General features: G+C 37.9%; 1 protein-coding gene across 5 annotated transcripts in view; it reads right to left on the bottom strand.

The window, feature by feature from the left end:
• Positions 1 to 22,751, bottom strand: part of ICA1 (islet cell autoantigen 1) — a 64,673-nt gene extending 41,922 nt beyond the window's left edge. For 3 of the 5 annotated variants that reach the window (XM_077787804.1, XM_021538353.2, XM_077787814.1), the window contains exons 1-7: positions 22,629 to 22,751; positions 12,897 to 12,943; positions 11,284 to 11,322; positions 9,027 to 9,198; positions 8,118 to 8,190; positions 6,317 to 6,440; positions 3,927 to 4,125 (exon numbers count right to left, since the gene is read on the bottom strand). In XM_077787804.1, coding sequence (XP_077643930.1) covers positions 3,927 to 4,125; positions 6,317 to 6,440; positions 8,118 to 8,190; positions 9,027 to 9,198; positions 11,284 to 11,300 — 585 coding nt within the window. In that variant the 5' untranslated portion in view covers positions 11,301 to 11,322; positions 12,897 to 12,943; positions 22,629 to 22,751. Of the gene's footprint in view, positions 1 to 3,926; positions 4,126 to 6,316; positions 6,441 to 8,117; positions 8,191 to 9,026; positions 9,199 to 11,283; positions 11,323 to 12,896; positions 12,944 to 14,140; positions 14,184 to 21,357; positions 22,497 to 22,628 lie in introns of those variants that run through there. The other 2 variants (XM_077787806.1, XM_077787808.1) reach the window with 2 other exon arrangements.
• Between the last annotated feature and the right edge of the window lie 3,964 nt (positions 22,752 to 26,715).

Genomic DNA, 26,715 nt, shown 5'->3' with positions numbered 1-26,715 from the left:
TTTATAACAACAGCAGTTTAAGTTATTATTATGCCATTTTGAGTTCTTGTTGAACTTTCCTTCCTGCTTGATAGATTTATCTTTAAAATTACATGTAAGGCCATTAGTTTTTTGGTTTTTTTCAAGTATATAAAGGACTATAACTAGAAAGAACTGGAGATAAAAAGTATCCAAACAATTCATCTTCTAGCTTGCAAGTTCTCAAGATCTGTGTGCAAACCAAGAGCTGGGGCCCTAAGGTGCAGTGCAGCCTGTCTCAGGGAGCCCAGCATAGTCACTGCTATTTACAAAGATACTCCAGATTTGGTTCAAGCCTCAGAATGAAGGGGAAGCAGAGGAGTATGAGAACAATGGAAATGAAAAAACAAATATAGAAGGGATTAGTCTGCTTTATCAATGTAGCACAATAAACAACCTATTATGCCACAGATGTAATTTTCTCATAGTTAGCTTTAAGGTCAGCATGACAATTTTTTTCAGCTCTCACTCTTTAGTTGTTAGAGATGGCACTGAAATGCACAGGTTTGATGATAAAGTCTATATTGAATTGTACATGCATCTGAGATAGCACAGCCCAGTAAAACTGAACAGCACTCTGTCCTGTGTCCTGTAGGCTGCATGTGGAAGGCTGTTGCCTGGTCTCATAGTTTACCCTACACACTGTTGCATTCCTGCTCAGAAAATGCATGGAAAAGCTTAACTTTTTCAGAGCTGGAATGAGTACACCAGCACTTGGGCCATTCGGTCTATATTTTTACAACATCGTTCATGTTAGAGTGTACAGTCTCCAGACAGATAAAAGAGACCAGATTTAAGAACTTTAAAAACCTGATCAGTGTGGAGAATTTGGTAAAAGGATATTAGCTCATTAAAATTCTTCTATATATCACAGTACTGTTCAGATGCTCTCAAGGAACACTTCAAACCCTGAACTTGGGATGGAAGACCTCTACAACCAGAACAGCACTGGACTGGTAATAAAAACTGGTAACAGGAAAAAAAAAAGTTACATAGCATTTATAGAACTCTGCAAGGAAAAGTAAATACCTATTTTCCTAGTTTGACTCAAGTAGCTACAATTGCATAGCTATCCTCAAACAACAGTGCAAAAAGGCTGCTCTGCAGTGTTCTGAGACACTCTGAAAGGGGTAGTGTTGCTGCGTCTTCCACACAGACTGACGCCTTAAGAACAGCATTAGAAAATTCTTTCAAATACCTCATTGTTTAGAAAGAGAGCTACAAAAATGTCAGTGTTTTAACTCAGATTTTATCAGCTCTGAAAATACTGACTCAGCTATTGATCTTTTAGCCTGAGCTATTCTGAGGGAAGGTATGAAAACCCCATCTGGATTGATTTAGCTTTGGTCTCCAAAAACAAGTACCATATCTGTATACATAATGATACATTAAGGTTTATGTTATAAAAGGCTACATACTTGAAAAACATTCCCTTAACTAAATGATGTAAATACTGCTGATGCACTACGTGCATTAAAGATCATTAAACTAGCACTGTTTACTAGAAATAAAAAAAAAAAAAAACATTTACTAAAGTAATACTTTGGATTTTTACAATCAGAAGTCTGAAGAAAACTTTCTTTCAAGTGCTCTGACAGGATCAGCTTCACTAACTACTTGGCAGTGTACCACTCAATATGCAGCTCCAGCTCAAAATGCTTCTCTCTAGCAATGGTAAATTTAAGAACCAAAACCTTACATTAATAATTATAACATCTTTCTCAACAGAAAACTAGCATGATTTCTTAAATTGTTACAGATCCAAAATAAGCCCTAAAACCTCAGCATTACACTGCCACACTATGGTACAATTAAGATCTGCAAGCAAAAATAGAAAAAAGACAATAAAAACTCTTATACATTAATTATTTAGAACAGTATCCACCATTAATTTATGTAAAGCACTAAAAAGAAACTTGGCTCTTGCTCAGCAACAGCTACCTATGAACATTATGCTTGTGGATTTTCAGTATTTTTTTCCCAGTTAAAAACCAAAAAGTTTACTTTCTGCAAGCATGAAATCTTCAAAGGCTAGTTTGATATGCCTGTTGCACAGATGGGATATGTGGGAAAGTGGATACCAGGGGCATTTCTTTACTTTGGTGGCTACAAAATACTCAGCTTTTTGTTCCCTGCATTACAATGTGAACTGAAAGGTTTTGAGTTGACAACAAGCTGGACAAGAGAAATGTTCAGAAAACTTTCAACTTTGGTTTTTTTAATGATTTGAGGTCATGCTACAGGATTTTAGAATTTACTTTTATTTTTTTATGTCAGAATAGAATTTATTTCAGACCTAGAAATATTTAAAAATACTTAGTATTTCCACATTTTTGCTACTAAATTTTGTAAGAACTTAAAAAAAACCTTTTTTTTCCTGACCCTGAAGCACAGCAACTCAAGATGTCCAAAATTTCACATCTAGGTTTTTATCTACAGCAGCTCACTGCACAAGCCATATGTTATTTTAATTACTTTGTCATTTATATAATTTATGCTTTCCACAACACTGGTTTTGCAAGAAAGCTATAAATCAGTTTTCTATGATTATTACCAGTATTGCTTTATTAATTCTAACATTCCATTTTTAAGTGTTTTCCTAATAAATCAAACAATGTACATAAGCAATCAGCTGAGGCCAAGACCATACCAATTATTTTACCTGCAAGAACTTGCCGTTACAAACATTTCCCATAGGGCATAATAAAATATATGTCTGGTGCCACAAGACTTACAGGAATACCCTGTACTGAAGCATTAAATAAAGATTAGATGGCTAACTGGGGTACTATTTGTTCCATCCCTTTCTTAATTGCTATTGTCACCACTTTGGTTTACAGAAAATGACATAGTTAGATGAATGCCAGTCCTTTCCTGTTAGGATGGTTTATTCAAGCTTCTAAAATCCATAATTATGTGTATTTTATCTTCAAACACTTTCAGTTACAGACAGCTTAAGCCATCAATTAACAGGGTTTTCTCTTTTATACATTACCTATCTCTAAGCCATATACATATATACATGCACACTTTAATACAGCTTCTGTTATTAGACCTCTGCTTTCAATTATGACACAATTTCTGTAAATTTTTTTACTGCCTTTACTCAAAGTATGAGCCACTTGGTTATACCCAAGATCCTAAGTCTTCCTGATAGAATCTATAAACAGTCAACTGTGAACATTATAGACTTTTAACAAACTCGGCTCTAGGGTCCCACTAGAAAATGTGAAGGTCTCATGTGCATTTCTGAACTGTGATAAGATCAGCCTAAATAAATTCTATACTTTCACCTGGTAGCAAAATTGCAGCCTACCACCTAGGGCTTGTGATTTTGCAAGTCTTTTGGGAGGGGAGGAGTTTGGCAAACTTGAGTGACACTGAATGAAAACTATTTATGGAGAATGCCTCCTTAGCAGCTTTAGTGTTTAGCAGCTGTCAAAGAATCATGCTGAACTGCATCAGCGTGAACTGCATCACGCTGAACTGCATTCCAGATTTACACATCCAACAATAGCGAATTTTGAAATTGTTGGTCTTTAACTGCCCTCAAAATTTAGCAGCAGATAGCAGAGCACTTCTGGTTTTGTTTTTTTAGTTGCAAAAATCAATATTCCCTTCCCCCTCTGACAGCAGACATATGTTCCTCTATTAGTCATTCGGGCATCACTCCTAAGTATTCAAAATTAGATAACCTTCTTCCAAAAGATATATTATTTAAATTATAAAGATGTATGCTGAACTTGAATATACTACTGAAAAATGCCTTCCCTTACAGCCCACAAAGAAGTTAGGCTAAATGGCATCCTTACTGCTTCTCAATTATGCCCTCCTTGGAAGAGTCAAAACCATGCTTCATTGTCATTCATTAGGCAATCCCTTCTAGGAAACTAGAGGAAACTTCATACCTTCCTGAACTTTTCCATCTGCTTATAAAGATCTGGATCCAGCTCCTGAGACACATCTTTCATCCAGAGTAGAGCTCCTCTGTATTCAGTCCGATACTGCTCCATTCTGTTCACTGTCAGCCAGGTGTCTGAGATGGCCCTGTATCTGAAAGTCTCCACTTCTTGATACAATCTACTGAGGGGAGCACGGAGCGCTAGTCTGGGGGAAGGCACGAAGGAAAGAGAGGAACAAGAGCAACATGTTAAATATGTTGTTCTACAAAGAATTAATACAATTTCTGACAGTTTACTAGCACTCAAAAAAAAAAAAAAACATACACAGCCAATATAGTTCACTTAAGTACCAGTGTACATGCAGATGATTCTACCACATGGTTGGAGGTACACATGAATCAATTATTTTGAATGAATATTGTGTTTGCAACCCTTCTGTTCAAATAGCAACTTTTCAATTACATGTGTGAGTGGAAAATAAACCTCTTCTACTGTGCCTATGTATTTTAGTTTGACCATTTGTATGTTATTACCATTCCTCTTCACAAGTTTCATTTAACAACTATAAAAATATACCCAAGGTAATTTACTACTGGGAAGGTATCACAGATGTATCAGGAATGTCATGCTAAACATCATAAAAAGCATTCCATAAGCCTTTCAGTCTTCAAATGTAAATGTAAATAAACTCAGATAATTATCTACCTGACAGATTACTTTTCTTTGTGGTTTTTTGGGGCTTTTTTTTTTTTTTTTTTTTTTTTACATAATTGGAAGATTTCTTGGAAGGACATTACCTTTTGGAAGATTTAGACATTTATCTAAATGTTTTTTCTAACAACCACACTTTGGAAAAGCAGTAGGGGACACTGTTGTCCTCCCTATGCCATCACTTCAGATCCTAATGGGATCTCAACAGTAGAAAGGATTACTCCTCTTGCTTTGCTTCCTCCTGCTGCTTCTGCTTTCCTCTTAGTTTCCAACAGCAGCTCACTGGAATGGATTCAATCAGCTCCACACCAGCAGAGAGATAGTTTAATGTGCCAGGAAGTCCCTTGGCAGAAGAGAATTTCTCATTTTGGCTCCAGTATCCCAAGAATTGTCATCTTGATCTCCAGCTACTCAGCTAGCTATGAGCATGAAACATAAATAAAAGCAGTCCCAATTTCACAAGAGTTTGATGATAGCTCAAAAGAAGAAAGACAAATGGTTTTATTTTTATGTGAATTTATTTTAAAAGATGCCTTAAAAATGGGCTGGGCAAGAGCTATAAAAATATGTGAATTTAATGTGACTTGGTTTTTCCACTATGCTTTTTCTCTTTCTACAAATTCTTACCCAGATAGCCAAAAGAAAGTTTAGTTTATGTAGATATGCATTGGGATTTCTACTAACAGTTAAGCTTCATAAAGAAGCAAGTCATCAGCACTCTTCCTCAAAGGTGCCTTACATGTGCCTTAAAGATCCCAGTCATGACTGTTACTGGAGGTGAAAATGACCAAACTGTAGCCCAAGATAAGCATATGAAATTCTCAGTGCTTTGTATGCTATGCTTTATTTTGAACCAAACAACTGCACTGTTAAGATAAAGCCAGAAGGTATCACTGTAGTTAAAAACCCTCCAAATTCTATAAAACATAACAGAATAAAATTCTCCTTTGTGAGTGATGGTGAATTTCATACTTTCATAGTCCTAATGCTTTGAAAAAGAGCATCACAATACTTATAATGACATCAGGTAATGTTACTTTTAAACTGCTAGAGCAAACACTGGGTCAGTGAGACATTAAGGACTCTGGGTAACAGCAGGTCTTAGTGTGCTTGTGTGTCCATCTGGATTCCTTACCTTTTACTTGCCCCTGCACAAGCTACATGAGCTCCACAGGGATCTAGGATTTTCTCTAAGAGGAACTTTACACTCAAGTTCAAGCAGAAGATGGCAGACTCCTCCTTTCTCACCTTGATGGCCCGAAAAAAGTATTCCCTTACTCATTCCCTCCCTTGCAGGAAGCAGACACCTCCACAGTGAGCTTGCTGCAGCACTTCTCTGCAGAGTGAGAAGTGAGAACTGCCACCAAACAGGAGAAGGATCTGACATCAGCTCCTTTACAGCCCTGCTGCTGGAGAGGCCATGAAGATGCTCCAGAACAGCCTTAGAACTACTGAGCTGAACAGGATAGGCAGGGGACAGACATAGCAGGTCTATGGACAAAAAGCATCAGGCAGAATTCAAGCAGTCTCCAATATTGCCAATAGTACAGCAGATTTTATCAATAATTTTCCTATCAATTGGTTCCTCAAACATTACAAATGGCCAAATGAATTATGACATTGATGAACCAACTACCATTATCACAAGTACCATGCAAATCAGACAGCAATGTTGACCCTTATACCTTTGCTGAGAAGAAAAGCAGAGGGCCTTTCCTGTAGCTTGCATCATTTTTCCTGCTCTTGTTTTATCCTGAGAACCCTGTGATCGAAGAAATTTCCCCAATTCATTTTCTTCCTGAGACAGAACTAACAAAAAATAAATTAGTTGTCAAATATGTTATTTAATTGATTCCTAACAGCTTTAAAACTGGCCTAGCAGCAAACAGTTTAAGTCACTTTAAGTCCAAGTGGCAAAGCAAAAAGAAATAATTTCACAGAATTCTTGCATTTACTAAACAGAAGACCTAATTCATTTGAGACATTTGCTGATACACTTAACAAGAATCATAAAATTCCATTAGCACCAAAAGACAACAGGAAAAATGTGCTATTTTTTCTTAAAAATAAAAAGTTGGGTTGATTGCAGTTAACTTTCAGTGTTGGGTTTTTTGGGTTCTGTCTGGTTTGGTTAGGTTGGTTTTTAGTTCTTTTTTACTACTTGGATTGCCTCAGCTGATACTTTTATTGAAGCTAATTCCAAGTTGTACTAACCAAAACTCATTCACTTGCTTTTCTCTTGCTCACCATTTTTCATGCTTGACTACATAAAATTTCACATGACAATTCAAGTACTTAATTTTAAAGAACATTTACTTTCAAATTACTTGGCAAGATTACTTGACAACTTGAACATTCTATAATTCAAACACTGTATTTCAATTACCTGAAACACATGTACCTCAAAGTAACTGATCATTTTTTAAACAGGAAGATGAAGTGGTTTTACACTGAATTGCTGATTGCCTCTAAACTGGGACCATGACCTCAGAGAACAAAAACATTTCATGATAGCCACTTTAAAAGACAAGGAGATGAGGGCATCTCCTATAGGACCAATGTCAACTGACTATCAAGAGGGAGAATGGCCTAAAACAATGAAAGATCTCCTGAAGTCCTCTTCCCACTTGCCAAAATGGCAACAGTCAACTCCAATGCAGACTCAGCATTCTTTGGCAGAAGATGCACATCTGCATCTGATGCAAATCTTTCCATCAGATTTCACCTGCCAGTTCTTTAACTTGATACACTACTATTCTGTATTTCAATTTTACCTCCTGATTGTGAAACAACAACTCTGACTCTCTTTGGATAAAGAAAAATGAAAAGCTCAAGAAAATGTGTAAGATTCAAGAAAAAGACAGTAAATTGGAAGATGATTTCATAGCTGGAGTCTCTCCTTCAGGTCAGAAATCAAACAATATGGACTGCAGAGAACTTTTAGAGGACATTTAATGCAACTTGCTGTTTGAAACATCCCAAATTAGGTCCCCCATCTCTCACTAATGACTGTCACTAATTATTGTATGGTTTTCACAATCAAATCAGCATTTTCAAATTCATCATAATAGCATAGATTACTTAATTATAAAACTAGTAATAAGCAAAAAATTCTTCATCAGCAATCCTGATTAAAAAAAAAGCAAAACAAAACACTAAAACTGTTTAGAAAGAAGTTATGATTCCTTGACAAGATACTTTTGAATTTAAACAAGTCAACCAAATCATGGGAAAAAAATTAAAAAAATCTTTCTCCAGTCATTACTGCTGTCACTGCATTATATCAATACATAAAACTTCAGAACTGGGAGATCTTCAAACAAATAACCAAATCTGCATTCAGCTGTCTGCAAGGAACATTATCTTTACTTTTGAATAGGATGAAACTAGTAGTTCCCCACTTTTATTTTTACCTTTTCACTTGTTCAATGACTCCATAATGCAGACCTTCTTATCATTTTAACTAGTGTGTTTGATCATACTTACAACAAATCCTTTTTTGATACAGTTCAATTGCTTTCAGCAACTCCATACATGTTCTCTGAATAGAATGGAACAGCTGATATTGAAACAAAACACACAAAAATTTGTCAAATGTATGCAAGAAACACTGAGGAATAAAATACAAGAGAGAACTCAATTTTTTGTAGAAATTATTAGGGACCATTCTTTTCTTCTTGAACAGTGAGCAATATTTCTGGTATTGTCCTTATCAATTGTGCTCTTCTTTTAAGTTTTTTACTGAAACTAAAGACTGACCAATCATAACTTTACAGAAGGAAAATAAAGAAAAAAATAGCTTTGGAAACAGATCTACAACAAACAGTTGGTAGTTAACCAAATGACTTGTGTTGGCTGTTTTTTTTTTTTTTAGGTAGTATCTTTGTATAGATATGAAGATGTACAAATCTGTTTCTAGAAACCTCCAGCCTACAACTTAAATCTAACTCTACCATATCACACATTACACAGCTAGAAGTAAAATAGACCACTGGCACACAGTTAGTTCCTTCTTTTAAGGCTGCTTGACTACAAATTTACACAGGTCTTGTCCTTTAAAATGGGATTATGACTTGAAGGTGAGAATTTGTCCAAAACATTCCCATGCTAACAAAGGAGAAAATCTGTCCCTAAAACATGAAAATAAATCTGAGATATGTTAAGTTCCAAATAAATTTAGAGGGACATAGGGTTTTGTGTTTAAAAAATCCCCTATATTCCCTGAATTTACCTACGTAAGTCTTCTGATTCGTCAGAATCTGGAAGAGATATTACATGAAAATTATAAAAATTTTATTATATCCTATGTGCACACATATTAAAGGTTTGGTAGAAATGAAAATCCTTTAAAAACCAACAAACAGAGAACAGACATTATGTGTAAAAATTACAAACCTCTAGTTTTGCATCTAGATCTGCATCTGAAGCCACAACATGTTCATCTTCCTTTTTTCCCGTAACTTTTATAAGGGTTTGTTTTGTTTTCCAGTACTTCTGTTGCATTTTATTGACCACAGATTTTTCTTGGCTTTGAGCATATTGATCATAAAATTCTCTTGGATAGTTGCTAGAATATTAAAAAACAAATTTAAAACTTCAATTGGAAGCTTTAAAAATAAGTCTAACACATTCAATTAATACATTTCCATTAAAAATATTGCATTTGCATGCTAACACGTATATTCTAACATGCAGCTCCTCATTATGCATTAATAACAAAGCAACTAAACTACTGTATTTCCCATCCTTCTCTGAAAAATAATACACCGATTTCAACTTGAATATCTTAACCATGCAGTACTGCCTAATAAACAGCTTCAAAGAATTCTTCCCGATGCATTAGGAAATTATTTATAGTCCATGGAATTAACTTTTTATTTTGTATAATTAATGGGAGAGTTGCTTAAGCAGGTAACAATTTTCATGCCATTTCAGCATTGTTGGGATTTGACACAGCTCATTTTAAGAATGGGATTAGACTACTTCTAGCCCTCCTTTTTTTAATTGAATAAAAAAAACCAATTAGAAGAACGCTCATCTCTTTTGAGCATGTTATGTGAAAGACTGATATCTCACATGTCCCTTTATACAAATGACTACATGACAACTGTGGGTGTTTAACAGGTAACCTTGTCTTTCAAGGATTAGTTTTCACTGAGATAATTCTGCATTCCTGTAGCAGACCTAATAAAAAGTGCAATATATAAATTCCATATTCCACACTATTTAGGCCATACCCAGACAGCTTAATAAAAAATACAGTTTTACCATGAAAATCTCGGTGTCTTTCAGGAAGTGTAATTCCATTTTTAATTTGTGCAAAAGTACATGCATTTTCCCCTCTGTTCATATATAAAAAGCTGTGGTACTCTTTCAGCTTTTTAGAAGTACATGGTTGCTAAACACTGCTATATTGGATACTTATCAAAACTTAAATAGGTTGATTTTATTTTGAGAAGACACACCTGGAGTGACAAACTGGGGTTCATTAGTGAGATATTGACCTCTAGTTCTGTTCACAACACACAGATTGTTCAGATGCTACCCCAAAAGGTCTTCAGACCCAACACACACATCAAGTCATGTATTGAGACATGTGTCCTTGCCCATGGCGGGGGGGTTAGAACCAGATCAGCTGTAAAGTTCCTTCCAATCCAGGTCATTCAATCATCCTATGACCCTCTGATTATATCTACTTATATCTATATATTTGCTGTGAAGCAATACAGCCATTCTGAAAAAACCAGCTGTTGGTACATATTCCCAAAAGGGATGACATCTACTCTATGCAATCACTAGTGACACAGTTTAACATGAAAAGGAAACTTTTTCACAGGTTATATTACTTGCTCTAGTTACTTTTAATCAGTAAGTTAGATGACAATGCCTTAATTACAAAGAGATGGTAAGAAATTAAACTGGAAGTGAGCAGAGACATAATTTAGAAAAGCACTTATATAGAACACTTAATGGCTTCTTCACCAAACTTGAAATGCAAAGATATTTATCCATTTAATTCTACATAAATATTAGTTCCAATAATTTAATTTATTAATCAAAATAAAGGTCTTTGGTGCTACAGAAAAAAAAGTACAAAATATACCACACTTTATTTGGACTTCTGTATAAAAAAAGCCACTATACATACTGACAACAGACAGCCTATCAAGTTGGGTGAAGACCTGATACATGCTGCACCTTTAAAATACAAAATTTAAAGCCCTTAATGAATAAAAAAATCCTCCTGTATTATGAGTTTAATAAAAATAGCTTTACTTTAATCATAATTAAAAAAAACCGTCAAAGTTCTCACAAGATATTATAAAGGCCTTAGCTGCCTGGCTAATTGTGTGCTTTGACTTCTGCTACAGCAGTGAAAAAAACTGAGATCTCATTTCAGTAGTGAAACCACCATAACTCATCTGATTTTAACCAGCCCTGAGAGCTACCTCAGCTGAGGTCACCAGAAATTGTGGGGGGCATAGTGCAAGGACTAAAAATTAGCTACTAATATAAGGTCACAAAAAGATTAGAAAAAGTGCTGGGAATAATACAGATTCCTGAATTAAGAGACTGATAAACAAACTGAACAAATCAACACACCAAACACTATTAGCTCTTTAGAATAAAAAACAATTATCAAGATGCTTACTATTTATGACCTTCCATGATTCTTGTTTTCTTCAGACACCTAAATAAGAAATTATCAGTTAATACAAGTATCTGCAACATCTTGTTTACCATATTACAAAAGAAAACTCTTCAATCTGTGAGCCAAATGTCTTCCTTGGGTACCACACAATTCTCTTGAAAACCCATTACAAATGGATTTAAGTGCTGCCATCAATTATGCCAATCCTTCTATGTTAGCAAGTTTTTCAAGCAAAAGCAAATTTACCAGGCATAAATTCAGTGACTTTTGATGAGGCATGCCAAAATTGTCCATGTTAGGCATTGCCCTCAGTCAAGATTTTTCCTACAAGTTTTAGCAGTAACAAAATTCAATTAATTTTTATCTTTTTTTTCTGCCTATATCACACTGACCTAGTTTTTAAAACACTAGTTACATCATGTCTTGAGTCAGAGATGTGAAATTTAATAGCCAGATGGTTTTTCTATGAGGGACACTGCAGATGGCATGCACATAATTTCCCACCACTACCTGAGCACGCTCCTTCCAGGCCAAATTTACCAGCCAAGCCAGATACTCATGAACAACAAGCACTCGGCTTCTCCTCTGCTGCTTTCAGAGAGGACTGGCACATGGTTAACATGGGAATGGAGGCACTGCAGCAGGGTCTGGATGAACCAAAATGCAGCTAGTGAGATGGGTGGTGCTGATGGGGAATGGAGTTCAGCAAGTAGAGGCACAGAATAAATACACCAACAGCTCCAATAAGGTATGAAGCTGACTGACTGAGAAAACAGTAAAGAAAAAAGCAGCTATGGAGGTAACAGTGCTGAAACTGAACTTTGGCACTAACCCAAGTAAGAAAGAAAAGGGGCTACAAAGGGAAGTCATGATGTTGGAAATGTACCTACCACAGTACTGCATACAGACAGTGTAGTTAGCACTGGAGAGGCAAAGGGACTGGAACAGATTGCAGGAACCCAAACAAGGCAATGCAAACAACCTGGATGCTTCCTGCAAGCATGAAGCACATGCACTTCCATTTGGAGCTGAATGGAGCCAAATCTCAGATTCCTGAGTCTAACCTCTCTGCTGGCAGTACCTGTGATACTTGCTGGCAAAGTTCCAAGAGATACTGCAAGATTATATCAGAGCAGGAATTTTGCCTGAATTGGAATTTTAGTGAAATGCTCTTAAGCACTGCAGGAGAGACCACAAGAAAATTAGTAACTCTGTCTTCAGACCAGAGTTTAAATGTAAGGTAAAAAAGGAGGAAGAAAGAATCTTTTCAGATTGTTGTTTGTATTACAGAACCATTGAGTCAGACAAGATACAGAATGGACTGCTTTGCTGTTCCTTCTAGAGGCATTGCCACAGACACTACTAACTCATTTTCTAATACCTTTATGTTCTTGACTTCGCTGTTTTCACACTGGTCCTCAAATCAACTGTGGGGGTGTGTGAGTGAGATAAGACCACAGGATTTAGCTTGTATACACATCCATGGCGCAGTTATTCAGCAGCACACTTGGTTTGACAGGAAGCAAAGAACAGCCTATCTAGGTGGAGTAACATGTATATTACTTGGAACAAAGTATAAGCAATGACTATGGGAAAAGGTGTAAGGCACTGACCTTATTCACTGTACACATCCACCTGCTTCTCCTGGAAACCTAGGTCCCTACAAAAAATAAACAGGGTCATGGTGAAACAGTTGTCATTTGCAATTACAGCCCATGCTCTTTCTTCCTTAACATCTGACCTCACCTTTTGATTCTGAAATCTTAGTTATACTCTTTCAGGTCCTACATAGCACTCTTATGCCCTGAAGATATTCTTTGTGGGAATTTTTACATTCAAAGTGGACAATATTTTCATGGTATGAAAATGAAGTAGTGTTCTCTGTTCTGCTGTGTGACAGGATGGCATTTGAGGTGTTTGAGGCTACAGGACCTGCTGGCATGGTTAATCAGGGTGTAAGGAAACATAAGTGGAGCCTTACCTATACTGCCTGCTGGAAATGGCTCCTGGCATGTGATATCACCCAAAATGGGCCAGGAGGGAAAAAGGTCCCAGAGAATTCTAGACAGTGTAGATAAAAAGCATGCCAGGGAGATTGCTGTAATTAAGTAGTAGCAACAAGCAGCAGCCCAGGACACAAACTCAATCGCTCTGCCCGTTTTATTTCCTGTATGGAGCTGACTTTTGGTCCTAAATGAGAGTTCAGTTTGCAAAGACAGCTTAGTAAGTACCAGCATTGAAAAACCAGAAATGTAGTTGCTAAAAAAAAAAGTGCAGTAAATTGTCTCTCTTGCAGTAATTTAACAGGGGCCTAATTTATTAATATAATCTCTTACTTCATGTGTTGTTACTGTCTGTTCCAGATCCAGGAACCAAAAAGGGTTAAGATACTGGTTCAGCTCTATCAAAGGACACTTAAAAGCATAGAGCTTAGCTGAAAGCAGTGAGATTTTCAAAAAGAAATACCAAAATCTAAGTCTAGTCTCAAAAACTGAGATAATAATAAGAGGGGACTGGAAACAGCGCAGGGAAGTATCCAAGATTAAAAGGAACATTTAACAGCCATGTAAAGAATCCCTACAGTCACAAAATGTTGGCCCTGAGGCTGCAGAGAAATACCAAGAATGAACACATAACTTCTTATTACTTCTAAGTTTTCAACTTTTATGCTTTTGAAGAACAACACAAATGTCCCAAACAGAAGTAACAAGCCAGCTGATCTTTACCAAAATTGACTACAATACAAGCACGTGACACTAACTTGAATCTACCAGTACTTGCTCCAAAAATTGCAGTCAAATTTAAAATTAACCCATGTTATCATACAGTTTTAGGTATAAAAATAAGCTTTACTTGCCACAAGGAGTTGATGTAGAGGACTTTTTTTTTTGCTTGTTTTTCTTCTCAGTGTATTAAAACAAACAAACAAAAAAGATAAGTTTCAATCAATAGTATTATGCTAACAATGATTAACTAAAGAAAATAAAATCACCACCCTGTAAAAAAGCATTTGTATTGGGAAGTTTCCATGATATTTGACAATAAAGAGTTATTGTTATTGCCACAACAGACTTTATCTTGACAAACAAAAGGGAGGGATACTCTAGATGAGAGGGTGGGTTTCAGAAGCAAACACACCTGCTTTATTCACACCAGAGAAAGCAGTGCCACATTACAGATGTACACAAACCCACACATAATACTGCACAGTGATGGATCTGAGGCTTCCTGAAGAAGTCCACTTATGGCTCCAGTAATCTTGCAAGTGCTTCTCTGTTTTGAAAGAGAGTGATGCTACCCTCAGTTTCAGCATTAAACCGGAGCAGGCTCCATTCATAACAAGTTTGCTTGGAACACAAGGGACCACAGAGCTGAAAGACTCACTCCCATACAGAACCAGGTGGAGTCACAAGCCCTGCCAAAACCTTGAAAATCCTTAGCAGGTGTTTCTGAGGCACCAAGAAGCCTCAGCATCACTTTCCACAAGCCATCCTTTTTGCAGACTGATGCCAGAGAAGACAGGCACAGCCCGGACACTGAAATACATGAGAATTGTTTCTAGACTCCACCTGGCTTCAGGTGTAATACAGCCAAATTCAGGCAGTGCTCTGCCACAGACAAGAAATGCTGAAACCAAGATGGTCCTGCAAACAGCCAACTATGGCAGAGTTTCTCTGGGTGGTAGACTACTTACCCATAAATTATTTCCACAGGAAGCCATAACAACTGGAACGCACACAGAACTTCATGCTATTTCTGCCATATTCATCATCCTACTAAGAAATTTATTAGCTGTGACACTGAAATGAAACTTGATGGAGGACACTCGTCATTAAAAAGTGGCATTTCTATTCCTATGGAGAATCCTCTGATTCTCTATATTCTCCAAGACTACTTGAATAAACATGTACATTTTTTCTGTGCAAATAGAAAATGCTTTTACGGTATTTTGTGGGATTTGAACTGCAGTATACATTAGGATTACCTTCCAGCTTGTGCTCTGTACCACATTTATACAAGTTTGCTTCTCTTTTTTAGCTTTAGTACATTTTGTTTCAGCATAAGTGGTCTGGTTTCCCAAGAGCTAAACACCTTCATGAATAATCTTTAGATTCTGCTTGTATAAGAACAAGATGGTATGAGTGCCTTCTCTCCAACAGCTACATTGGTAACAAACAAGTCTGTATATCAATGTCACTTACATTACTTCTCTTTTTCAGTGAGTCTAAACATAAGAAGTGTCATGTGCCAAAGGCACGTAAAGGTCAGACCTTAATACTCTCCTAGGTTATGAGGAAATCAGTTTAAAACCCAACCCAACAAACAAAAGCTTTACTCCTAATGCAAGTATCTCTTCTTGTCTGAGCATTGTTACATAGCTCTTCGTGTGCTCTTAGCTCAGGCAACAGACCACCTAGAAAAACATCAGCATCCAGAGGCATCAGACAGGAATCTTTTCAACTCTGAAGTCTGTACATAAAACAAACTGTTGATCTAATCACAGTTTCTCAGAACAAAGAGATGATATGAAATCTTTACGAAAGCCTTATAAATGCTGATGTACAGAGCAAATCTAACATTCAAAGATGACCAAGCATTTATGTACAAAAGCAGTAGACTGAACAACACAATCTTTTGAGATACATCCAGAAACAAGGAAAGGGAACTAAGCAAACAGCATAGCAAAATTCAGCAAACCTTACGTGAAGGCAGTATGTTCATCAAAACACACAGAAGAGTCTGCACTTTCACTGACAGAGCTGTCCTCCAAGTCTACTGTTTTTTCAAATCAGATAATATGTTCTGTGGCTTCTCAAATCCCAATAGATTGTCCACATCCTAAAATCCTTGCAATTTACAACTTTCAAGTATGGCAGAATCATAAATTGCAGCTGACTTACCTACATCAACAGTTTTATTAAAATGAATAATCTTCTAAGAAACCTTTTGTAATAGTAATAGTATAGTGGTGCTAAGTAACAAAAAAAAAAAAAAAAGGAATCCTATATATAAAAGTTAAGACTGATAGTTTCATTTATGTAAAATACTTCAAAGGGAAGAAAATGTGCCTAGGTGAGGGAATCAATGCCATCTGTGCCTCCAACAGCTCTTGGCTGACAACCTATCTCTTCCACTCTGCTCCCTGGAAGCTGCGATCAAACTGAACCAAGTAAATGGGTCTGCAAAATAAGATGCAGTCTCACTGCAAGATGAAGACTAGAAAGGGTACAGTTTTATCTTCTTTGGTGTGCCTAAAAACACACAGACCAGGAGCTTCAAATGGTGTTTGATTTTGCCTTTCCCAAGCAAAAGAGAATATAGATCTGAATTATCCATGTTGTCAATGCAGGAAAAGAGGAAAGCTGAAGTCTGGGTCTTTCAGCATAAAGATTACACACAGACTTAGAAATATTCCTACTTTTAAATACAAGAATAGCTACCACTCTAATTCAGCTAAAATTAATCTAGAGTTCAAGCCATATCTATGACAAACGACAAGATTTAATTTTTCCTCTAAAGCTCTTAATTCTCAATATTGATGTGCTAATCCTGCAGAATCATCCATGCTTAGCTTTAAATCCAGGAATCTTTTTGTTGTGTTAGACTACTCACTAATGCACTTGTTTACTAATTGAAAAAGTTTGTCAATTGGTCTGTAAATGCTGAATTAGCACTTCACCCATTACAACTTTTTGTCTAATCCTTTGTCTCAGACCGATCCACAGCTTTGCTACTTATCCTGGAAAGTGTCTATCTTGGAGATTATCCATGAGTTCTCAGAAGAAGAAATACAAGATTGCAGTATCAACAGAATTACTCTTTCAGTCTATTTCAGGGATTGACACCTAGAAAGAATTTCATACATCCTTAAAAGAAGCACAGGATAAATGGCATCTGTTACACAGCGAAGGCTCCTGCTATATTCATACACCTGGGAGGTGCTGAGAGGGGAAAAAATCATCCTGTTTGACTGCAATTATCTAACTTTAGTGCCTAAATTACCATAAAAGCCTCTCAAGACTAAGTCCCTGTACAGATAGTGAATACAACCTCCAAAGAGCAACACTGAGCACCTCAGCCAGAGTCTCACCACTGTGCTCTGTGCACACAGAAATTACACTTTTTGCATTAGGCACCTGAACTACAAAGTTAAATCCTGCTGGGAGACCACTGCTCTATTCCCCATCTTTTAGAGCTAGATTTCATGGTGGTCTGTTGAATCATTGGAGAAAAAAAAAAAAAAAAAAAAAAAATCAGCAGCATACTGAGTAACACCATCCTTGGGACATGGCCACATCCCATGAAGTCCCCTGGAATCAATTTTCTCTTTCACTACAAACACCTCTGGAATATACACCATTCTGTTTCTGTCATTTCCTTCTCCTCTCTACCAAGGTCTTTGAGATATCCCAGAAAATTACTCATTTATTCAATTTCATTTATTCATTTGTCTTGATCCTGCAAAGAATTAAAAAACCCAAAGAATTAACCTACTCTACCATGCCCCCTACCCCTGCCAAATTTGACATGCAGAAAAATCCCAAGCATATACTTAAAACAACAGAAGTATCAGAGAAATTGGAGTCTGTTCTCCAAGGAGGTAGTTTGACCCAATACAACACACATTTATTTTTCAAGTTAGTAAACTTGTGGAGAACAAACCACACTAATACCAGCAGGTATCCTAAATGACTAAGACTGCGTGATGAGAGACTTACACTGTAAAAAACCATATACAAGGCATGAAGAAATCTGAATGTTTTGGGTCTTCTTTCTGTCATTTTGTAGCACTACCGAGGCACCTGTCTGCACACAGTACATCCAACCAAATGAGCAGCAGTACTATTGACACCTGTCTTTCACTCAGTTTTACACTGACTCTATTTAATACTCTCTGTAGGGCATGTATGGGTCACATCAATTGCAGAGAGTACCGTAAGAGTTACTTTCTTCCAAAACAAAATTGTCATACTTCTAATTTCAGAATACACAATTAATGTGGAAAATTGTTCTACTTAAGTTTCTGGTGTAGTCTAAAAAAACGGTGATATCTGGGGCCATGTTTCTTATGATAACATTTAGTCTTTATTTTGCTATTCCCAACTCTGATGTGTACAAGTGGCAGATAAATTTACACTTAGTTTATTGCTCCCTTACACCAAGAACTAAAGAGTATCCATCCATCCATCCCTCTGGCTTTCAGTACTTGAAAGATTACAAGAAATTTTTTTAGCCAACCTGAAAAAACAGAAATTTAGCACTGTCAACATGTTTTTTAAAACTTATTTTTACCCTCACAAAGTGCAAGGACTCAACAGTAGCATTCCTCTCTAAAAAATAATTTTATGTCTATCTGGTACTATATATCTGTCATATTGTTCCAAAAACTATCAGGTCAAACTTACAGGCATAAGTGATCTCCTTGGAACTGGGTTGGGGGTTTCTTTTGGTTGTTTTTTAAACAGTTGACAACAAAAAAATTCCTAAACTCAGTGGATTCTCAAAAACATCAATAAGCATGGCACATGAAGTCACAACATGTACATGTAGTCTCAGAACAAAATATTTCAAATAAATGCTGGTAGACTGCAAGATTGACAGGCAAACAACAGACTTTCTTGATAAGCTCATTTGCACACAACTTTATCATTTGCACATATATCATTTAATCACACAAAAATTTAATTTTAAATTTCTTCTTTAGATTATACTGATTTTTCATCTGCTTATTGTGGAATAATGAAGGGACAGTACACAGTATCAGTTCCCCCTCAGATAACATCTTGTACTTCACTAGTAAAGTGTTCCACTTTATTTGTGGAGAACAGTGAGACAACCAGGTAAACATTGCAAGTACTACATTAATTTTATAGAATTATTTGAGTATAAGTCATTGAATGGTAGGTCTAAGCTCACTGCAAATGAGCAAAACTGGAGATATTTACTATGCAGTATTTAATCTTTTTTCTAAATGCAGCCTCACTTTGTTTCTTCAAGATGACTATCAAATTGTTTTGTAATACACATTTGTTCTGCTAGTTTAAGAATCACTATTCATAAACTTAATAGCTGAATATTATTAAACAAAATATCATATGGAACATGCACTGTACCTAGATTATAGGGGACAAGATTGTTTTTCTAACGCACTCTACCTGTAGTCAGTGTAGAGTCTTTAATATTGGGAAACTTTCCTTTTGCAAAATTATGGGAAAAGTAGTGAATGAACAAAAAAAAATCCTGAACTATTTTTTCATGTACAGTATATTAGATACAGACATATAAGGCTTTAGAACTTCAAACTAATGACTCTCTTATTTAGATACCCTATTTGCTGGCACAGTCAACCTTCTCGCATTTCGGACTCCCTCCTGCTTTTTTATCCATTCACAAGCCAGAAGGCAATGACATTTATACCCAAGGGGAAACAATGCTGGAGGAGCAAACACAAGAAAATAATTTTCTCCAGATTCCCTTAGAGATTTTTTCACATCTGTGGATAAGAGATTCAATTAACAAAACAGCCTTAGCATGCACAGCAACAACAATACCAGGCGATCTCCTTGCACCACCCTTTGAGTAAACACCATCAGTGCGGGCTATATATTCTCAGCAGACACAGTCCACTCCACTTTTGTATTACTGCGCTCAGTAATATCCTGACACACTCCTAGAGCAGTGGTGATCCCTATGAAGCTACTTGCAAGATGGACCCAAGTGCTGTTTCAGTGACTTGGTACAGACAGTTCTCCAGGTTGACGCAAGCAATTGCATAACCGGTCAAAATGACCCTCAGTTTGCTGTGGCTAACAATAGCTACAGGAAAAAGTACTGTGAGACTGTTATTACTAGCAACACTTAAAAGGTCAAACATTTCTACTGTTCTTAACTGTTTGGTTCTTTCTCTAACAAACTTCACTCTCTGGGCTTTTGTACTTTTAATGCTTCTGCATCATGTGGCATAATTTTGTCTCCAGAGTGATTTTATGGTTGAACAGCAGCAAAACATCTTGAAGAATAAAATACAGAGCAATACTCTTGGAGGTGATTTTGAAAAGTATTAAAAAGTCTTTGAGATAATTTTCTGTCTTCTTGTTTATATGAGACATTAGCACATTTCTTTTTCTGCCAACTCGTACCAACAGCTTTCAATACCAGCTGAAGACTGAAAAGAGCTGTTATTATTAATTTCTTCAAGAAAAGATTACATGGGAAATCATCAGAACAATTTAGCAACTGTGTAAAGTATGGATAACAGGGATGAACTGGCAAGATGGTTGGCCTTGAAACTCTACTAAGCCAGGACAAAACCCCCTAAGTCTGTAGTAGGGTTCAACAGAAATTTTACTTTGCACTATTCACCCCCCATTAATATAAACTTCCAGAAGAAAAATGTCAATGAAACCTCCCCCTTCCATAAACTTATAACTGGTCTTCTTGAACATGCAAATCTGCAGTTCATATTTGAATCTCAACTCCAACACACACAATAGAAGAAAGCACCATTATCTAAAATGCATTTTTTTTCTTAGCTGAAAAGGAAGCAAATTCCACTGACCATCATCTAGACACATAAGTGCTGGAACCTTTCTGGAAACGTTTTATGCATGACCTTCTGACAGTGAAGAAACTTTAGAAACTCATTTAGACTGAGGTTTGCCACTATTTAACCACCGCATCATCTTTCAGTAGAATTTGTCATGTGCAAAATGTGACTGGTTATACCAGTTATGGCAGTTCACTACCCAGAAGTTTTCTGCAGCATGACACTAAATTCCTCCTTCAGTGGTATTAACATTAAACTATTTAATTACTAAGTTTAAACCAACAGTCTGTTCAAACAGCAGTTAAAAAAACCTGCTAAAGTCTAAACAAAGTGTTGCTGGTCATCATGCGAAGCACCAGTAAGAACTACAACTTCTAGATCTGTGCCAGACAGCACTGTGAAGGGGTTCTTCCACTCTCTCTTTGAGAGCACTGGATAGACAAAGTGGAAAGAGTGGATTATGAAAAAATCAGATAAAATACTATAACCAAATGCCACTGCACTACAGATACCAAAATCAAGCTCACCGTTTTTTATGTCCAACAGTTTGGAAAAGTGATCAAACAGTTTTGTCCTTAAACGAGTATGCTAGAACAAAACACAAGGACAGCTTATTTCCAAAAAGTCTACTGTAAAACAAGGGCCACAGCTGCTTTCTGAGACTCAAATTAAATAAAATCTATTCAGAAACTGAAACAGAACGAGGATAACACAATTAAACATGGGGAGAACAAAAGCAAACAAGCAGGTGTTTAATGGAAATAAAAGGTCATCTTGGCTTAAAGCAAGACTTGTAGGCAGGGAGAAAACATCACAAACAACCAAACAGAAGAACAGCTCCAATGCTGAGCGTCCAAAATACTACCACAATGTAACTTGGTGGCAGGGTATTAAAGGATGTAATTGTGATATTATCAATTTCACATTTACACCTCTGAACTAAGGCAAGCCTGAATTACTAATTTAAGAGGGGTCACACAGATCCTCGAGGCTATCAGCTTTACACAAAACAGTGTGAAACAGAAGACTTATTTAAATATGGCACTGAACATATATATATACATAATGATATTGACAAATAACACAGTGCCCTTCACCCCTTTCTGCTACTAAAAACTGACCTGATTTTTCAAGTAACATCCGATTTTTATATTTTCTTCTAAAAGACTATGACAGCTTTCATGGGTCAGGTGGATGGATGTAAAATAAATCTGATTACCAAGATGAACCTTTCACAAATTCTAAGCTTTCAACCGTAAATGTGGGTTTCTTGAATTGCCATTTCACCAGCTGTTACTGCCTCGGTGCTGGTTGGAGATCTGACATTACCTGACCAGAGGATGCCCTGCCACCCCTCTCCACCCGGCCGGTCCCAGGAGGGTTCTGAGCGCAGCCGGGCAACCTGCGCCTCATCCCGGCAGCCAGCCGGAAACCGCCGAGGAGAAGCGGCCGTTTCCCTCCCCGCTTCCAGCGGGCACAGCGCCAGGGAGGATGTACGGGAGGCACAAACGGATAAATGCAATAATCATGGCGAGACAACCGCACGGCGGGAGGGGGAACACAAGGCAAAAGGAGGGACAGATGCCATCTTGTGCCTCGGAAATTTCGCTCTGAACAGGTCCGCCCGTAGTCACAGCGCTGACGGGCACCAGCTCCGCAGGCCCGGCGGCCGCGCCGCCTCCCTCGCCCCGAGCTGCCCGCGGGGGAGGCGGCGCCCACCCGGGGCTGGTACCGCGGCACCAGCTCTCCCCGCCCGCCCCGGCTCGGAGAGCAGCGAGCCCCCCCTCCCCGCACTCACCTTGCGGAGGGAAGGAACGGGGAGGGAAGGGCCGAGCCGCAGGCGCCGCCGCCCCTCCAGGTGCTCCAGCGCCGCCGGCGTCAGCGCGGCCGGCGGAGCCGCCTGTGCCGGCGCGGGCGCCCCCGCAGCGGGGCGGAGCCGCTGCCCGGCCCGGCCCAGCCCGGCCCCCCGGGAGGGCGCGGCCGGGGGTCCGCGGCGCTCGGGCCGGCCGGGGCAGGGACGCGTTTCCTTCTCTTTCCCTGCAGCGCTGTGAGGGAGGCGACGGGAAAGTCACCCCGGTTGGGGCCCTTCTGGGGCTCTGATCGCCACCACCTTGATAAAGCCCTAAGTCCCGTGCCGCCGCCCCAGCCTGCTGGGGACCGCAGGTGTCCCGCGAGGAGCAGCGAGGAAATAATAAAGTGTTTTAGTTGTCATGAATCGCTGCCATCGAGATAGTGGAAACTTGGAGAAAAAAGCCCTTTAACGTCGCGGGCAGGTGGCCGTGTCGGGGGGGAGGGGGGCAAGGAGAGCGTTGGTTTTTAGCTCATGTCGGAATTGGGTCATTGGGGTTGTATGAGAGCTTTTTGAGTAAAGGAGGTGGATTTGAAGCTGATTGCAGAGCTTGAAATGAGGAGAATAGTTCACAGGTGGCATTTGAAATGGAAGTAAAAGGAGAAACGGAGAGCAGCAAGATCGAGTGAAAAATGATCCCACTAAACTGGGGCAGTGTTAATTTACGGTGTGAGAGAGCAGAGGTGTAAGTACAACACAGGCCATGAAAGAATGGAAAGGAAGGAGTTGGGTTGTTAGGGCCCCCGAAAAGGGTTGAAGAAGAGTGGACAGAAGGAAACTAGAAAATGAAGAGAGGAGAGGTAGTGAAGCATCGTTTTCTGAACTTTACAGAGGTCCCAAGCACTCGTGTCAGTGTCTCCATGTTTCTGTGAGACAGAGCTGAGCTACTTCGCTAGAAGTCAGAAATCTAAAAGTGCAAGATATTTTCAGCAACAGGGACTGTGCTTTGAGACAGTGACTGTGAAAGGGACTTGGGGTCCTACTGGGTAGAGAGCTAGGGATGCACTCCCTGAGCTCTGAAGAATCAACAGAGATAATTTAACACTATATAATGTGAGGAATTTCAGTATCATTTGGGAGCTTGTTTAGTTTCCCTGTTTGGCATTAGTGTGACCGCTAACAGCAGGTCATACCCCCAGGCATGGTGTACATAGCACAGACCGTGTGTTGACAAACAAGAATGGTTTTATGGCAAGAAATACAGGATTGTTTCCTAGAACTACAGAAACCCTAATAGGATAGATTTTGTGTTAAAGCAAAGTAACAGCAAGAAAATATTTTCATGTGAGACAAATCTCTTAATGAGGTCCTTCATCTTGCAGAAAAAGGTATGACACAGCTTGGAATACAGGAAACCCTGTGTAAAATATCTCATTTACTTTTGGACATTATACTGTAAACACCCTTCAACTGCCTTGTTATTCTAGAGCTCTCTTTAGAGCAATTATTAAAAGATGCATTTTAGGGCGTGGTTATCTGGTTTATTTTTGTTTCCAGTGAGGTTAATCATTCTCTGGATAGGGGTTGCTGTGACCAAAAGAGTGACAGGCTGAAGTGTAAATACTTGCATTAGACATATTGCCCCCTTAGTCAAATAAATTCCAGGTGTTACTGGTTTTGAGAGAAAAAAATGTTCATGGAGTTCTTACCTTGCCAAAGGGAAGTGGTGCGAATAAGTGACAAGAGGTTTCTCTGCCGTGGAGGAGGATCTGGGATCTCTTCAGCCATGTCTGGCTTTTAGTTTCTTAGTGAACATGAAGAATCTGTTGTGTCTTTTAGTAGTATTTGCATGTGCAAATCTTCTAGAGGAAGATGTAAAAGAAAATCTCACAGGATGTAAGGAACTACTTTAGCCATTGTAGGAGCAGAACCAAGCCAAAAACATTTTTTTTTTTTTGTAAATTTGCAAGTATTTTTCTTAGCTGCTCCACAGTAAGGAAGAGGGGAACTAATCCTGAATAAACCTCGATTCTGCAGAACACTGTACTTTTGTAGTAACGGAATTATTTTTATGCCAATATTTATTCATGTATGTGAATATACCAAAATTCAGGACTTAGGCTAATACATTTCATGTACTTCAGGGCTATATCCTGCAAATTACAGACTATCTTAATGTCTCAAACTATTAGCTGAGATTACTATATAACCTCAAATAATTAGTTTTAAAGCTTTATTCCTCACTAAAGTGCAGGCATTTCTTAATCTTTTCTCATGTTTCATGTAGTTTATCACCAGATGTAAATGTTATAAATATAAGCAAATGCCATCTGGTTGTTCTAGCACCTCTCTTATCTCCCATGGAGATATTTTTAGGGCATCAGAAATACAGAAATGTAACTAAAACAGTTATTGTAAGTGATAGTTGAAATAAGGTATACTTTCTACTTTTCACAAACTTAGTTCTTTGATAAAGCTGACTGGATGTGTGAAGAACCTTGAAGCATGGTGCTTCATACTTTCTCCTACTATCAACTTTTCCCCATTTGAGCATCAAAGTATTCTAAGGTACTTAAATTAACTAAGCAGTTGGTCCCCTGACCTTAAAAAAGTTCAATTCTGCTGTTCCATAGAGCACCCAATCCTCCCGCAAACTGAGATTGTTTGGATGACATCATTAAAATTGCTGTAAGTTGCAAGTAAAGATGAAGTACAGCCCTCTGAGGTGGAACTACTGATCATGTCATAGCTGAAAACATAATTTTTTATGGTAGAGAAATGGCTTTTCATACCCTCAATCACACAAAGCTAGAGCTTTTGGAAGACTGAGCCAGTGATTAGTTTTAGCCCTTATCTTGAAAGCTTTTTTTGCATCTGAGCTTTATGCTGCACTTTGCACCAGTTGCATTTCATTTTTAAAAAGACAAATAAAGATTGGAATCCCATGTTGACTCAGTGAGACTCACCATCCAGTTGTATTTACTGTACCACTTGGCTACTATAGCATTCTGTGGGATATTCTGTCCTCGTCACTTAAATTGATATTTTCTCAGGTGTTCTGTGCTGTCTATATAAAATAATCCTAAAAATGTGTGTGGTGTTTTTTAGCTTATTATATTCCTTAAGTAATAAGACTGAATTTCAAATAAGAAAATGGAAACCATCAGGAGCAATTAAAGGATTTTGGAAGCCCAGTAGTAGTGTCCTGTTTTTCAGCTGAAGCAATAAAAATTACATTTCCCAATTTGTATATATTATTTTCTTAAAGGTTATTAATGTCCCCCATTTATATGTATCTGGGAATTAGTAACTTCAGAAACTTGAATAGCATTAGCTATCCTAGAAACACCATTGAAGGTTTCTCATCTTCCCTGGACAGCAACATTATTATTGTTTATTATTATTATTGTTTATTATTATTATTATTAGTTAAACTTTCACATATTAGGATGGTTTTTAATCCTCTCATGTAATTTGCCCTCTGTTTCTTTTCCACATAAGGAAGTACAAACATTTAATGTTTTGCTGCCTGCTTGTGTTTCTGCTCAAAATTTAGAAATCAATGCTTCCCTTAAACTTCTTCAAGTCCCTCATATGAATATTTTCAGTCTTTTTTTTGTCTTGTCTAACTGTTGTTTTTTTTTAATTTTCCTGCCACACTGCTATTTGTTTTCAAATTTCTTAGCAAAATCTGTCTCATTTAAAGGTGTTTGTGTTCTGCTGTTCTGTATTTATTTTTATAGTTTCTATAATTTCGCTCTGTAAGGCATGTAGCTTGTTTGTGTGACTATTCCAGCTTAGTGACCTGCTGAAAATCTTTAGCCTCAGAGGTTTACTTAATTAGTAATTTATTTCTCCTTTCATGAGCTGAATACAGAATCATGGGATAATTTGGGTTGGGATTGGAAGAGATCTCTGAGATCATCTGGTCCAGCCCCCCTGCTAAAGCAGACTCCCCTGGAGCATGTTGCACAGGATTGTGTCCAGGTGGATTTTCAGTATGTCCAGAGAAGGAGACTTCAGAACCTTTCCATACAGCCTGTCCTGACTCTCGGTCACCCTCAAAGTGAAGTTTTACCTCATATGCTTATGGAAT

The sequence above is a fragment of the Lonchura striata genome, chromosome 1 (assembly GCF_046129695.1).
Source record: "Lonchura striata isolate bLonStr1 chromosome 1, bLonStr1.mat, whole genome shotgun sequence".
NCBI lineage: Eukaryota > Metazoa > Chordata > Aves > Passeriformes > Estrildidae > Lonchura > Lonchura striata.
The sequence above is the reverse complement of the archived record's forward strand: the minus strand, read 5'-3'. Positions and strand labels throughout refer to the sequence as shown.